This window comes from Delphinapterus leucas, chromosome 4, assembly GCF_059928025.1.
Source record: "Delphinapterus leucas isolate spDelLeu-1000000601 "Yukka" chromosome 4, BTC_Dleu_Yukka2, whole genome shotgun sequence".
NCBI lineage: Eukaryota > Metazoa > Chordata > Mammalia > Artiodactyla > Monodontidae > Delphinapterus > Delphinapterus leucas.
In genome coordinates, this window is record NC_143132.1 from 138888007 (window position 1) to 138904701 (window position 16695).

General features: G+C 42.5%; 1 protein-coding gene across 1 annotated transcript in view; it reads right to left on the minus strand.

Moving 5' to 3' along the window:
- LOC111168165 (collagen alpha-6(VI) chain) overlaps positions 1–16695 on the minus strand; it is a 111781-nt gene that overhangs the window by 16713 nt on the left and 78373 nt on the right. Inside the window, exons 31-34 of the mRNA XM_089911159.1 lie at positions 15777–15788; positions 11776–12269; positions 4722–4818; positions 1325–1996 (exon numbers count right to left, since the gene is read on the minus strand). Coding sequence (XP_089767285.1) covers positions 1325–1996; positions 4722–4818; positions 11776–12269; positions 15777–15788 — 1275 coding nt within the window. The remainder of the gene's footprint in view (positions 1–1324; positions 1997–4721; positions 4819–11775; positions 12270–15776; positions 15789–16695) is intronic.

The window sequence follows — 16695 nt, forward strand, 5'->3', positions numbered from 1 at the left end:
TCCTTTCAACTTTCTGCCTCATAAGGAGTGTTTCTTTACAAGTTGCTGAGAGTCTTTCAAGGCGTTCTTTTGTTTCATCCTTACAAATGCCTTGTGATTTCTTTTTTCAGAATGACCCCTGGCCTTCATTTATTTTTTCCCTTATTTTTTTCCAGCTCCTCTTTCTGGATCCTATTCCAGAAACCATCCACACAAATTTCATACTGGGAGCAACTGCTCCTATACCAGTGTCTCTCAAACTATAATGTACATATGAATCACATGGGGATCTTGATAAAATGCAGATTCATAACAAAATGTCTGGGGCAGGGCCTGTGATTCTGCATTTTTCACAAGCTCCCAGGTGATGCTGGGATGTTGGTCCTAGACTCACACCTAGAGTAGCAGAGGACCAGAGGACATGACATTAGCCCTGCCGGCCATTTCCCAAGGCTCCTCAGATCTCACTGACCCTGACTAGTCAGTGTCTTTGCAGCCTTAACTGGTCTCACCATGAATGTCAGTGACAAGTTTGAGACACAGTCAGAATTTTCCTTAAGCTACACTGGGTGCCCTTTAGCCTGTGTGTTCACTTTCCTTTATCTGTACTCCAAAAGTATATTCACCACAAAAATGATCAGAAATCTGACAGTGCTTTTTCTTCAACCTCCAGAGTCATATCAGGACATAGCTTCTCTTAATCCATCCTGTTGCATTCAAAATGAATTGCATACTTTCAAGGCAAGCTCACTCCAAGAAATACAGCCCACGTTTCTTTTTCATGGGCACCAGTTACACTAATACTGGCATCATAAAAACTCATTAACAAAGCTAAGAAAGTTTTGCAGGGCTGTATCTTTTATTCTGACAGGTAAAATGGTATCTCCTAATACTTCAAACTCTGCCTTTGGAACTTGTAAAAGCAAAGCCAAGGATTGTTGAATTTTTCTCTGGCTCTCTCTTTTGGGGTGTTAACCAGTCAAACTTTCCATCAAAGGGCAGCGTGATAATGTTACATGCCAAGGGTTTCTACTTTGTAGCTAACAGTCCAGGCTGTGACTTCACACCCCCAGACTGTGCTGCTCCATGTAGACTGCAAGCAACTGCTTGTTATGATTGTTTCTCCATAGGAACCAGAAGCATAAAAAAGATGAGCCAGAAAATTCAATGCTTAGAAATCAGAGGCTTCCTCCCTCCACATCCATAATTACATATTTTCCTTGCTGAGCCTGCAGTGCCCTTGAAGACAGAGGTTTCCAAGAATCCATGTCAACTCATCAACCCTTCTTTGGGGAGTACCAAGAATACTCTTAAGGTGCAAGAAAGAACAGATTTTATGACTTACGCCTGACTGAGCTTATAAAGGCCTTCACAAACTTCACACCATATCTGTGGTCAGGCTTATGAATGCGGCCAAGCTGGACCAAGTGGTGATCCAAAGGGTAGCTGGCTAGATCTTCCAGTTCCTGGTCGTTCCAAGAAGGGCCAAGGGAAAACACAAATAAGGCATAACCTTGACACTTGGCTCTCAAGGATTCTTTCTTTAAGGTTTCCCTATCCAAGTGACTGGTTTCCCCAGCAGATATCACAAAAATGACTTTATTTCTTCTCAGATTGGGTGTACTCAAGAAGACATTGTTCAGAGTCCACTGTAAGGCATGACCAATAAAAGCATCTCCATTGAGCTGCTGAACTGATTCTTCCACGTGCCTCTTCATGAGGCGTTTACTCTTGTAGGTGGTAAGGTTGAATTCACTTCTAACGGGACTCCTCTGAGTGTTGGGTAGGAAGTGGGGGGGAGCATGGCTTAATAGGGCCACCCGGTCTCCAGTGACAGAGGTCTCAGGCTCTGGGGTGATGTCAAAGTGATCTAACAGTGCTCCCAGGAAGCCTCTTATGTCTTCAAATTCTGCACTTCCCACGTGCCGGGAGCCATCCAGAAGGAAAGCAGCGTCCATGTAAGATTGCACAGCTGGTGGTCTGGCTTGGTCGCAAGAAGCATCTGGCTTGCAGACATCTGCAGACCAAAAGTCACTTAGGGTTACTAAACAGAAACGGACAGAAAAGGAAGAGATAGCATCTCAAACATTTCGACATTTGGAAGCTGCATAATCTTTGATGTTAAAGTAGTAACTAAATGATTTTGAGGTCAGCAACAGGAAGATTTCCTAGTACGTGGTTTGCATTTTGATCCCCAAAATACAGATTTTTATACACAGCCCGTGTCTTGAGTTCCATTCACTAATATTATCTGACTTTTTAAAATTAGGTTGTTTTCAACAGAAGTTTCATCTTGGCTCTGCTTTAAGTTTATAAAGATTGAAGTGGACAATTCATCTCATGATTGTACATGATATACTGTATCATGACATAAAAACTAATGATCTCTCTAACTGACAATATACAGGTTAAACCAATGGCCCCTATCATCCCACGCACACTGCTTTACTCTGAAAAGTAATCTGCTTAAAAAGTAAGAGTGAAAAAAGCAATGCATCTTTTATTTCAATTTAAATAAAGGTTTATAACTCTATCTATGTAGAGACATTAAGGACAAAACTACTGCTCATGTCTTATGTTCAAAGTACCTATTAGTTGAAAGCTCAGTATGTGTTTGTTAAATAAACGAATATAAATACTACATGTTAACGGACTTTCATAAAATATGAGGTCATTTTAATAATTATGCATATCTCATTTAAAAAAAGGTATAGTAATAAAAACAGTGCATTAATTTATTGAACCTGACCACAATGAATATTCAGAGGAATAAAATTAACTTTGGAATGAAAGGATCTTAGAGGTCACCTAATCTTCTAATTTTACTGAAGAGTCTGAGGGCGGGAGAATAGTTATTTTGCCAGAGGAGACACCAGCATCTCTAGAAGGGTCTGCGTATGAAGTCAGTGTGGTACTGTTTGAGGCAAGGCCACATAGTACAGCAGAGGGGAGGCCCCTTGGCCTGAGAGCCAGGATGCCTGGGTTCTGGTCTAGCTGTCCCCAGTAACAAACATGCTGTGTGCCCCCATCCAAGCCAAGACTGGGCCTTAATTCTGCACAACTCGGTGCTTGGATTGGATTCACCCAGAGAGCCCTTTCAGGGTTGATATTCTGCAATCCTAGATTTCCAATAACAGTTGATGGTTAAGGATGAGCATTAAAGAGAATTTTCTCTTTAAAAACTAAAGAGAAATGGAAAAACACACGTGTGGACAGCCAGTACTTAGATATGGGCCTGGCCATGAACAAAAGCTGTCAGATGAAAGGTTAATAACCAGAGTGCAGATCCTTAGGGGATGGAGCAGACTTCAGAACTTCAGTCTTACTCATGGACTCAATAAAGATATAAGCTCTGAACAAGTTATGATTCCCTTCTTAAAATTCAATAAAATTTGATGACGCTGTTTAACAGTCAGATGATAGCACAGTCACCTGTGTGCAAGGCAGTTTCTAAAATCAGGGACAGTAGCCTGCCCATTTATTCAATTTTGTGGGGTTTCTTAATTGCAGGAAACAACAGCCAAAGTACCTTCCATTATATGCCTCAGAGACAAAACAAGGATTTAAGCTGAGAAATGGAGCCAAAATATATCCCCAGACACACACTGGCAACTTCTGACCATGCATCAGACCAGCACAATGCATCACTGATGTGTCTACGCACAGCTGAGAACTCTAGGGGGATGTATTTGCCCATGGTGTGGTGAGCTCTTCGGGAGGCAGGGGGAGGAAATGATCAGAGGGCAGCAGAGGGGAAGACAGAAGGAAGAGAGGGTTATTAGGAGAAATCCCACTTCTCCCTTGGAGTCGCCACCTCCCTACGAAGTCACTCACATGACCAGAATGAGCATCTCATTGACACACATGCAGAAGGAGAGGAATTAAGCATTTTCTTCAAGGCCAAATACAGAGTTTCAGGGAACAGCATAATAAGATCTGTGTTTCTCATAAACTGCAGGTGTCTTAACGCCAGCTTTCTCCGGCTTGATCTGGCTGTGAGCAAACTGTTTCATCTCATCTGTAAAATGGAGCTAATAACCTTTCAAACATTTTAGGGTGATTGTAAGGATCAGATGAAACAATGAGAAGAGTGCTTAGAACACAATAAACCCAACAGCCTAAGCATTAAGTATCATCATCAACATCAGTGTTATATAGAGCAATTAGAACAGCGTGTGTCTAATAATGAATGTCTGATAACTGGAAGTTATCACACCCACCAGTAACCTCAGTGGGTCCCACTCTCTTTGTAATTATTAGAACATTCAAATTATTAGAATACTCAAATACAGGTCTGTCTGGTTCTCCAGCTAGACCTATAGATTGCGTATAAAACACAACCACAGACAAACCAGCATTGCACATCTTTCTGATGCTTAACATTTGGGAGTCTGAGAAAACCTCTTTCTGAATTTCTGCTAATTTCCACTCCCACTGTAAAGCATTTCTTTGGGGTTGTGAACATTTGAGATTTAGAAAACTCATAAATATACAGCATGAAAAAGTTGGCAATGGGACAGGCTAAGTTTTTCTAAAAATGATTCCTGTTTCCTAGAAGCTGCATGAGCTGAGAGGCTCCATCTGTGGATGAGGCTGTGTGGCGAGATGAGGCCGGAGCCCCAGAGAGATCCTCTCAAGGCCACTAGCGTCTCTGCTGCCAAGTTCTAGCTGCTCCTGCCAATGGTGACTCACTGCACTGCTTAACGGGCCTGATCAAGTTATGTTCTCCCTGTGGGTCTCACCGTAGCAGAAAGTGCACCGCTGGAGTCCCTCTAGTGCTGGTGAAGAGTCAATCCTGTGTGGAACCATGATGACTTGGAATCTGCCAGTGTCGTCAATCTGCAAGAAGCAGAAGCAAGAGGAAGAAGAGCTTCATGGGTGGGGCTGCAGGAACCTCCCAGGATGGTCCAGAGAGCTGAGATCTGCAGAGGGAAGTGGGGGGCCCTCCCTCTAAGAGGGTCCCAGGGAGGCTGAAGGGCAGAGGGGCTAAGAGCACTCTCTGGGTTTAACCCACGACTTTCTCTTTAGCTGGATGACAAGTGGTTTTGCCTCTGTTTCCACATCTGTGAACAGAATAGTCATACTACTCCCTAAGAGGGCTACCGTGGGCACTAAATGAATTCATAATTGAGAAGCACTTACTGGCACCAGGTAGGTGCCACGTGGGTCATCAGAGACAGCAAAGCACTTCTACTCACAGCCCAGTGAGTTCGTTCTTATGTTCATCATTCCCATTTTACAGACGAGGAAACTGAAGCTCAGAGAAAGGTTAAAGGACTGATCAAAAGACACTGGACATGGAAACCATTTAAGGAAAAGGACCAGAGACACCCCTCTTCCCAAGTCCAGACAAGTGTGTGAAATCACAGATATGCTTTAGAACTGGCTTTGAGTTCCCACCACGAACAAGGCATTGACCCTGGCTTTGAAGTGCAGAGCCAGATTCACGACCAGGCAGCTCTCCTCTGAACAACTTCCCACCCTTTCCAATTTGGCCCTATTATTAGTAACCTCCCCGAGGAATTTGAGGCTGGAGAGAGGCAGACAATATGGAGGCTCCAAATAATGAAGAATAATTAGCTTGTCAGTTAACTGACTCAGAGATCACTGACAGTTGAAAGCGTATTGTGGGTGTGATCCTACCCAATGCCTCAGAGATGTGTCACACATTTAGTCTCTCCTGTGAACCCATCTGGCTAACCCCCTCCCCTCCTTCTCAGGGAAGCTTCCTTCCCATACTTGATCCGCAGAGGTGCGACTCAGGCAGCTGTGTTGGTGTGGGGTGACCCCATCTCTCAGCAGAGTGGATTGCATCAGGGATGGACACCTGAGCCGATCAGAAACCCAGAACTGGGGTCCTGAGGGCAGTGTGTCTCCCCATCTTAGTGCTGAGCACGGACAGGGCTGCAGGCTGGTCATCTTCTATGTTGTTCACTGAGGAGCAAGGGACATGGGAAGGGGTGGGTCGGGGCTTTCCTGAGAGTTATCTCTGTTTCTTCCCATCTTTTATTCTCCCGTGTATAAGAGATGGAGAAATCAGCACTCCCCTGAATTCCTCCCTGGGAGACCACTGTGTTTGCCTTCCTAAGCCATCTGGGTGAGAGGGGGAGGCTCGGAGGGAATAAGCGGTAACTGAAGCTTTTAGCTAAATTTCTAGGCACAAATGCATAGAGAAAGGAAGGTATGGTGTCTGACAAAGACTGAGAGGGAAGAAACAGACTGAGAGTGAGCATCGTGTGGTTTAAGAGAAGAGAGAAAAAGAAAATACCCTGTGATGAAATTCCACATATAAGCAAGTTTTAAAAAATGGTACAAATGAACTTATTTATAAAACAGAAGTAGAGTTACAGATGTGGAAAACAAACTTATAATTACCAAGGGGTAGGAGGGATAAACTGGGAGATTGGGATTTACATATACACATCACTGTATATAAAATAGATAACTAATAAGAACCTACTGTATAGCACAGGGAACTCTACTCAATACTCTGTAATGACCTATATGGGAAAAGAATCTAAAAAAGAGTGGATTTATGTATATGTATAACTGATTCACTTTGCTGTACACCTGAAACTAACAACATTGTAAAGCAACTATACTCCAATAAAAATTAATTAAAAAAAGAAAAGACCCTGTGATAGTCGGGTGGCAGAAAAGGGACAGGTGGTGGGGACATAAATGGGGACAATTTGTGAATGGGGACCTGTAAACACAGTCTTGACTTTTGATTCTTGTCCACCAGAAGACACAATTAGCCTGAATTATTAATGGCTTTTAATAGGTGTCTGGGCAATATTTCCAGTGAATCATGCCATTGCTTCATCTGGACTGTGATGAGGGACCAGGAAACTAAATCCAGAGAGCATGGATCAGTCCATCTGATAGGGGCAAAGTAATTTCTTATTGCCAACTATCAGGGTCTGGGAAAAAAAAGTCACAGAAGGCTTGGGCTAGAAGAAATTTTAGAAGCCAATCCCACCATTTCATAGATGAGGAAAGTTAGCCCAGAGTGGGGAGGAATACAGATGCCTCCAGTTTAAACTTTGCCTCCTGCACTGTTGGTGGGAATGTAAATTGATACAGCCACTGTGGAGAACAGTATGGAGGTTCCTTAAAAAACTAAAAATAGAACTACCATATGACCCAGCAATCCCACTACTGGGCATATACCCTGAGAAAACCATAATTCAAAAAGAGTCATGTACCACAATGTTCATTGCAGCTCTATTTACAATAGCTAGGACATGGAAACAACCTAAGTGTCCATTGACAGATGAATGGATAAAGAAGATGTGGCACATATATACAATGGAATATTACTCAGCCATAAAAAGAAATGAAATTGAGTTATTTGTAGTGAGGTGGATGGATCTAGAGTCTGCCATACAGAGTGAAGTAAGTCAGAAAGAGAAAAACAAATACCGTATGCTAACACATATATATGGAATAAAAAAAAAATGGTACTAATGAACCGAGTGGCAGGGCAGGAATAAAGGCACAGAGGTAGAGAATGGACTTGAGGACACAAGGGTTGGAAGGGGAAGCTTGGGTGAAGTGAGAGTAGCATCGACATATATACACTACCAAATGTAAAACAGATAGATAGTGGGAAGCAGCAACATAGCACAGGGAGATCAGCTCCATGCTTTGCGATGACCTAGAGGGGTGGGAAAGGGAGGGTGGGAGGGAGACGCAATAGGGAGGAGATATGGGGATATATGTACACATATAGCTGATTCACTTTGTTGTAAACAGAAACTAACACAGTACTGTGAAGCAATTATACTCCAATAAAGGTGTATTAAAAAACAAAACAAAACAAAACAAAAACTTTGCTCTCCCCACATAAGACCTACCTTCCACCCTCTGCCTGAGCTACTTTGACTATAGTTTTGTATCAGGGGGTTCTAACTTGATTTGGAACAGTGTTCTCACCATGTCACCCAGAGATTGCTGCCCTTTGTTCACTAGTTTGTGTTCTGTGTGTCTACCATGTGGCAACTTCCATCCTTCTGGCAGTGGTACTAGTTGATAACTTAGGCTTCACATTTAACCGTGTATCAACATGTTGGTGTCAACCTAAAGCCATACTTTCCACTCATTGATTCTAGTGCGTCTTTTTTTTTTTTTTTTTTACTGGGAGAGACCTCAGGGGGTCTGTGCTCTCCACTCCCCTTCCCCCAAGTAATTTCCTAATCAATAAAGTTCGGCAGATGTGGTCTTAGAGATCACTCATTCTACCACACGTCATTGGAGCAACTGTAATTAGCATATCACAGAAAAATTCCCCAAGATGAATGTGAGTTGGGGATTTAAAATAAAAGGGTCCTATGGGTCACTTTTCTTATTGCTCACTTTCCTGTGGATTCAAAGATGCACCAGCTTGGATGATCCACAGATGGGTAAAATGAGCCTTCAGTACATCATTCTGGATGATATCCTGCTCTTTGCTTTCTCAACATCATGGGGCTCCATGAATTGGTGCATTCGAAAAAGATACCATTAACACTCTTTAGACAATTCTCTATTAACAAAGGAAATCCATATAAAAATAAAAGGGCAGGGTGCTCAGAGTGCTAAAGTTTCCCATTAACCCTCTCTCCCCCCAATTTCAGCTCTGTTTCATCACTAGAATCCCATTAACCCTCTCTCCCCCCAATTTCAGCTCTGTTTCATCACTAGAATAATCTGTAATGTCAACTATTACACCTAATGTTTCTCTCACCTGCAAAGCTAAACAGCAGAGTAAAGGGAAGAAAATAAGGCTAGCTATAAAGGACACATTTCTTATACATATATTAGAAAGGGAGACCCAGCCCGCATTAGAATTCTTCACGGGCAGCAAATAAAATTTCACCAGAATTAAGAGGTAATTGCCCAACAAATTTAAAGGAAAAGCCCTACGGACAAAACAAAGCTGAGATTGAGGTTTTTCCAATCAAAAATGGTCTTCCATTCCAGAAGGATGAACAGCTCATCACTTGGCTTCAGACCATCATGAAAAATTTCCAAGATGGTGATCACACAACACGTTTGCTCAGAAACATAGGGAAATGAGCCCATGTTTTCAGAGCAGCTGCTTCTGAGACCTGCCACATGTGTCTACACAGGTTCCAAATTTCAGTTGGATTCTACTGAACTCTCAGATGAATCAAGATATAGAAAAGTCACAATGGTTATGAAACGAACAAGGGGCTTTGTGATATGGCCTCCAAATAAAAATTTATTGTGTCATTAAAACTTTGAGCTCTGTTCTTAAAGTACTAATAAATGACAGTTTAAGAGCAAGCGAAGAGATGGATAGAAGAAAGAAACAGAAGGGAAATGGAGAAGTAGTAACATCATCTCTCTTCTGCAATGTCAGGTATTGGGTTCTCATCAATTTGTTTTGAGCCCTTCTAGACAACCCTGCATAGCTCCATCCTCTAATAGGTGAGGTCTTTTGGTTTTCTACTTACTCTTTTGTCCTCAGAGCCTAGGATGGCACCTGGTATATATGAGCTGCTCACTCAACATCTGTTGGATGAATGAACCTTGGGACCAAGTCTGACTTCTGTCTGCAACTCTAACTCTTTTTCTACCCAAGGGATATTGGGGCCAATACTGCTCCAATCTGTGAGGGTCATTGTCAAGAATCTGAACCTTCATTGGTGCTCTTTTGAGATCAATTCCTTCAAGAAAGGAACAAGGAGTCTCTAGGTGATGTGGGTAGAATCTCTAAGTGGGACTGTTAACACTCCAAAGTTTAAAAGAAAAACTCTACAAAATATATTTTCTAAAGTTATACGCTATGCATATACCTTTGAGAGGGTAGGTGGAATTGCATCTGTTTAAATTTGTATCGCAAGTACCATCAATCATTTGTGTCAGGATATTAAGCTGTCTCCTATTTTGTGACTAAATAAAGCCAAGGAACAATGGTTGTTCCCAATAAACAGAGGGAATTAGGAGGACTCTGTGTGTAACCAAATCCACTTACAGAATCTTTGAGCCTCTGCCTCTCAAAGCAGCTTCATTAGCATAGGCGGGCCCCAGTCTTCTAATTTATGTGCATTTTCTTTTCTGAGCCTCATAGGTCAGGCTGCTCATTTGCATAATTCTGAGTTAGTTTCAATGATGCTAATAGCAGTTTCAGCTTCTTTACAACCCAGACTTTAATACAGTTAAACAGATTTTAGTTCACCATCAAGAAACTGATAACAATAATAATTAAAGCAAGAGCTACCATTCTTGAGTGTTTGCTATGTCCTAGGCACTGGTGCATGGAGTTACATCATTTCTTCTTCACACCAATGCTAGGAAACAAGCACCACTTTCTGCATTCTACAGAGGAGTACTATATTTCAATTCTGGTCTGCTTAGTTTAGCACTTTCACAGAAAATTAGGAAGCTGGAGAGGGTCTCAAAAAAGCCACTTAATCCTAGTTCTCCAGGAAAGACAGAAGTCACCCTTGCCAGGTGAGTGACCGCCCCTACAAAAGGCCTTCAGAGAAAGGTGGTGTCTTGACCACCTACATTTAGCCATCTGGCCCATGGCAACGTTAAGTCAATCTTGCCTTCAGAAAGCTCTTACTCAAATCTAAACTGGAGTTTCCACTGCTATGATTCCCAGTTTCTCTAATAAGAGATTTTGCTAACTTGGAGTTGGCTGGCTAGTTTTCTCCAGTAATAATCCTGCACACACCTGAAGGCAGTGACTCGGTCACTTCTCACTTTCCCTTCTCTACATGAATTAATTTTTAAACGCTTGTCCTTCTGGTTCAGGTTGCATTTTCCAATACCCTTTGCAGATGCATGGGGTCTCTCCTCATGGCTTCCCCATGAATGGAGAACAAAGCAGCATGTTGGGTGGTCACAGATGACGAGAAGGACACTCTGCCAGGTCCAGCAGGTGTTTTGTAAGGAACCCCTGCCACTGAGGCTCTATTGATAGAGTGTTTTAAAGGTTGCCGTGATCCTAGGTGGTTTATTTAGAAATGCTACACAGTAAGTTTTTTTTTAATTAATTAATTAATTATTGGTTGCGTTGGGTCTTTGTTGCTGTGTGTGGTCTTTCTCTAGTTGCAGCGAGCAGGGGCTACTCTTTGCTGCGGTGCATGGGCTTCTCGTTGCTGTGGCTTGTCTTTGTTGTGGAGCACGGGCTCTAGAGCGCAGGCTTCAGTAGTTGTGGCTCACATGCTTAGTTGCCCCGTGGCATGTGGGATCTTCTGGGTGCAGGGCTTGAACCCATGTCCCCTGTGTTGGCAGTTGGATTCTTAACGACTGTGCCACCCAGGATGTCCCCACAGTAAGATTTTAATCTTCAACCTAAGAAGCTATAACTGGAATGGCTTTTCCTTTATAAAGTATGGATATTTACATGATTGGTGAAGTTATAAAATCAGTCCTTTGGTTTCCATTCCATGACCACATCAGTGACATCCACGAATATTTACTGGCTACCCAGATTTAGTATCTTTAGATCTGGAGCCAACTCAGAGAGTCCCTTGGAGAAGCATTAGAATAGAGGCCTGGATTCAAGCCCTGACATTGCCACTTGTCAGCTATGTGAACCTGGGCATAGGGTCCACCCCTCCAGACTCAGTGTTCTTACCCGTACAATGGGAATAACAATGATTCCCATCTCATACACACTGCTTGTGGGAACTAAACAGGATGATGCCCATCAAGGGCTTGGCATGTTCCTGGTACATAGTAATAAACACTTAGTACAGCTCCATGCTTTCTTGTAAATGCCCCTGAATACAGGCAAAAAAGAGAGAGAAGAGTTATGAGGCAGCTTGCCTTTCTTACCACAAGCGAGCGCTCGATGGCGGGCACCTGGCCGAAGGCGATCACCACCGGGATGATGTCCAGGGCGCTGAACTCCAGGCCGGCCGTCGTGATGGTCTGGGCATCTGCAGATGGGCCGCCACTGAAGAACGTGGCGATTCTTCTGGCGTGAGCCCCTGGAAGCATCCGCTTGAAGACATTCCTGGAGACAAACCTCATGGCCTTGCCAATGTCCCTACTGGACGTGGACTGCTCGTAAGGAAGGGCCTTGATCTCTCTGAGGAGTCTGTCCTTCCTGTAGGCGTCGGAGAAGCGGATGAGGAGCCTGGTGTGGGAGTCGTAGGTGAGCACGGCCACGCGCGCGCCCGCAGGGCAGTGGTTCTCCCGGACCCGGAGACCGCCCAACAGCGAGGTCATCATCTCCTTCATCCGTGCGAACTCTGGCTCCGTGACGCCCTGGGACTGGTCCAGCGCGAATACCAGCTCCGTGGGATGCACAGGGCACCGCGGGGCTCCTAAAAGGCCAGAACATGTGCCTTACCACAAGAACACTTGCTTAAAAATGAAAAAAAGATATGCACATAGAAGGCAAAGTAATTTAGATGTTAAATATTAAAATATGGAAACACAATCATTAAATATAAATAACTTAAATAGTAAAACAAACACTTAAATATTTAAATCTTTAATAATTAAAATGGTATTCTAAAAACTGACTTTGATCTTTTAAATAAAGCAAAAGATGAACTCATTTATGAAACAGAAACAGACTCATAGACATAGAAAACAAGCTTATGGTTACCAAAGGGGATAGGGGTGGAGATATATTAGGAGTTTGGGATTAGCAGATACATATTATATATAGAATAGATAAACAAGGTCCTACTGTATAGCACAGGGAACTATATTCAATATCCTGTAATAAACCATAATGGAAAAGAATCTGAAAAAGAGTATGTGGGTGTGTGTGTGTTAATTTCTGCTGTACACCAGAAACTAACACAACATTGTAAATCAACTATACTTCAATTTAAAAAATACAAGAAAAGTCTATAATTCAATCTGAGTTTTAATGAAATTTGTAAGTTCATTACTAAAACTCCTAAATAATAAAGAGCTCATGGACATGCCCTTTTACCTACAGAGATTGGATGGATGGTATCATGTTTGTCCCTGAAACTTTGTTAAACAAACTAAAACATACATTCTTTACTTAATAAGGAAATTTAACAGGGGTTAAAAAGGGATGGATGTGAAAGCTCTGTTGATAATTTCAGACAGATTGGGATTTAATCTCTCTGTGCCTCAGTTTGCTCATCTGTAAAATGACAGTCCTAACCGCACCCACTGCCTAGGCCTGTGCTGGGGATTAAGTGAATCAACACAGGTAAAGAAAGCACTTAGGACCACAGTGCCTGGTACACAGCAGTTGCTCAACTAATTTTCACCATTACTTTTATTATTACAGACTTACTCATTGTGAAAAAGAACAGCTATATTACTTAAAAGAATGAGGAAACCTTCAACTGATAAATTTTTATTTAACAGTTAGAAATGCAAGTTTAACCAATAAATATGCCTTATTACTTAGAGAAACTCTGAATTAGGATGGTTAAACACGAATGTAAGTGTTAAGATTTATTCATTGATCCCAATTCACTCATTCTAATCCCAGTATCCTGCACTTATCACAGTCGGAGATTTATATATGTCTAATTATCTGATTAATGCTTGCCTCTCCCACTACTTTTTGAAGTGTGGAGACAGGGATGATCTCTCTCTTGAATGCCAGATTCTTAGTCCCTGCCATATAGCTGGGATCTCATAAATGTTGAGTGAAAAAGAACCAAACAAAGGACAGTTCTTTGCAACAGGTACAGGAAAAACAGAATTTTCTGGATAGGTGAGATGCCTGGTGTTGAGATACATGCTGGTAAGAGGAAATCTGGCTGATGTGCTCCCCTTGGAGGGGGCTGTCTCCTCTCATTCAGAGGCCAGCAACTCAGCTCTTTCCAGGTGAGCTCAGGACTCAGACCCACCGGGACTGGCTAGGTTGGCCAGGCTGGCCCAGGAGGGGTCCCCCTCTCAGCTGGGCTTCATCACCTTAGTGCTAGATTATCATCTCCTCTGGTCCTAGACTCTGTGACCTTCACAGGCAAAGGGACCAGTAAGAATAAATGTTCAAACCCAATCAAACTGTGTATCTCAGTGGAGACAGGACAGGATTTATTAGCCTCTGAGTCTAATTTAGTGGGCTGAGCAGATATTAAAAAAATCAAGGTCACGTCAATTTTACAATAAAAAATGGGTAAAATTATGACCAAACATGACAGTGGTCTGCTAACTCTTTGTCTGGGCTGCTATTTCATGTGGGAACAACAGCAGTGATAACAACAATGCAGCTTCAGCTGTAATTTAGAGGTAAGGGGAAAAAAAAGATATAAACACTGTTTTCTGGAAAAAAACATCTACGGGCTAACTCAGCTTGTTGCCAGGACCCCAAGGATCTTGAGGAAGGCTGGGCTGGACTGTGGAGGCACCGAGGAGGCCCCCCCTCAGACGTGGACCCCCCCATGGAGACCCAACTTACTGCCCGGAGCAGGTGACAATGAGTAATGAGGAAGGCAAACACAACACCCGCCACGTGACTACCACCCAGCAGTGGCGGCCCATCCAGGCCCATCCAGGCCGCCGCCATATTTGCCTGGAATAGCTCCATGTGGCCCCCTCCCCCCAACACTAGTCCTCTGGCTTTTGTGCTTCTCCTCCCTACAATCCACTCTCCCACAATGGCCCAAATAAGCTTTAAAAAATTGTTCATCAGTTCACGTTTATACCTTCAATACTTTTAATAAGCTCTTTAATACCCTTCCATTCCAATCTGAATAAAATCTGGCCTCCTGATTATAACCTACAAAACTCAGTGCAATCTGGTCCCACTTCCTTCTCCATTTTTGCACATGCCATGACCCCTCCTCACCGTGTCTCAGTCACACTGGGCTTCCGTCAGCAGCTAGAAAACACCTGGGTCTGTTTTGTATCATGGCCTTTGCACTTGCAGGATTCCCTGCCTGGATCTTGCAAAGCTGGCTTCTTTTTATTCTTCATCCAAACTTCAATGTCATTGTCTCAAAGAGGAGCCCTCCATTCAAAGGCATTTCTCCCCTCCCCTAGTGTCATTTTGTGACAGGACCTTCCATTATTTATCTCTTTCACAGCAACTAAAATATTCTGTAATTCTTTCCTTTGTTTACTTACTACCTGGATCCCTCCATTAAGATGGAAGCTTCTGAAGACAGGAATTATGTCCATCTTATTCAGCCCTCTGTCCCCAGTGTCTGGGACAGAGACTGGAACATAACAGGCTTCCAAAACACATTTGTTGAATGAGTGAACAAGCAATCAGAAGGCATGGACTGATGGATTTATACAAAAGGTATAAGGGTATAAAAGTATAAGAGGGTAATGATGGGTTTATACAGAAACATCATGTAATAAGCTTTTGTAATATTCCTGAAAGATGGCCCAGAAAGATATTAAGCCAACTTGGTAATTAACATCAGCCAAGTGCTCCACAGATTTTAGCACTACGTGAGCTGCACATGCAGCTTATTTGCTATCTGATCATCCCTACCTTTGTTCCACACACTTCTGCCCTTTGCATCTTAATCCCTAACCACAAGACTACAGAGACAGGATAACAAATGGAGAGAGAAAATGGAGGGAGGGAGAAATGTTTTTGAAATTACAAAAAAATCTCTTGGTAAGGTAAATGGTAATGTTAGTCATTAAAATATAAGTAATTAAAAAAATCAAACCACTTCGTTGGCAAAGAGCTATGAGATACAGCTTAAACTCAAGTGATTTATTGGAGGCAGAGATGTGCTACCAGTATGAGGCAGCAAGGAAGTCCAGATAAAATTTTTATCATTTGGCAGGCAACACATTGTTCTAACTCATCTTTCCAGATGTACCACATTTTGGAGCTTGATTATAATATGCTATAAATAAAGATTACTCACCATGTCTGCCAGCTGGGGAAGAAGAACAAAGGAGGTTGGGTTATTATTTGGTAGGGTAACAGTGTTCTGTATTGTGTAAGAAATCAAGGCAGCCAAGGCTCCGCCTTGTGAGCTTTTTGTAGATGACTCAAAAACCAAGGCAACAAATAGGGTTTGGAGAAATGCAGACGGATCCAACATGTTGGTGAAAGCACAGGTCCTTCCATAGGGAACGGGATGGGAGAAATAGGAGGGCCATAAATCAGCGGCGTATAGCCAGCTGTCAGAGGGAAAGGATTTCTGCCTGGGAGGGAACATTATGTTGCAGAGAGGTGCAGTGAATTTAGAAAGTTAAAAGGTCCTAACCACTCTTTACTCTAGATTTTCCCCATGTAGATATCTATAGCTATCAATTACATATATGTATACATATATGTGTACATATATGTAATGTGTGTATATATATACATATATACATATATATATATATAAAAACATCAGAGATGGATTTAGTCATAAGTAAATGAAGCTTAAACTTTAGGACCGTACTGTCCAATATGAAAGCCACTAGCCTCATGTGACTATTTACATTTGAATCAATTAAAATTAAATGAGGGACTTCCCTGGTGGTCCAGTGGTTAAGAATCTGTCCTGAAATGCAGGGGACACCAGTTCGATCACTGTTTGGGGAACTAAGATCCCACGTGCTGCGGAGCAACTAAGCTTGCGCACCGCAACTACTGAGCCTGTGAGCCACAACTAGAGAGCCTGTGTGCTGCATCTACAGAGCCCACATGCTCTGGAGCCTGTGAGCTACAACTAGAGAGAAGCCCGTGCACAGCAACAAGAGATCCTGCATCCTGCAACGAAGACACGATGCATCCAAAAAAAAAAAGTTAAAAAAAAGGAAATAAATTCAGCTTCTCAGTTACACTAACCA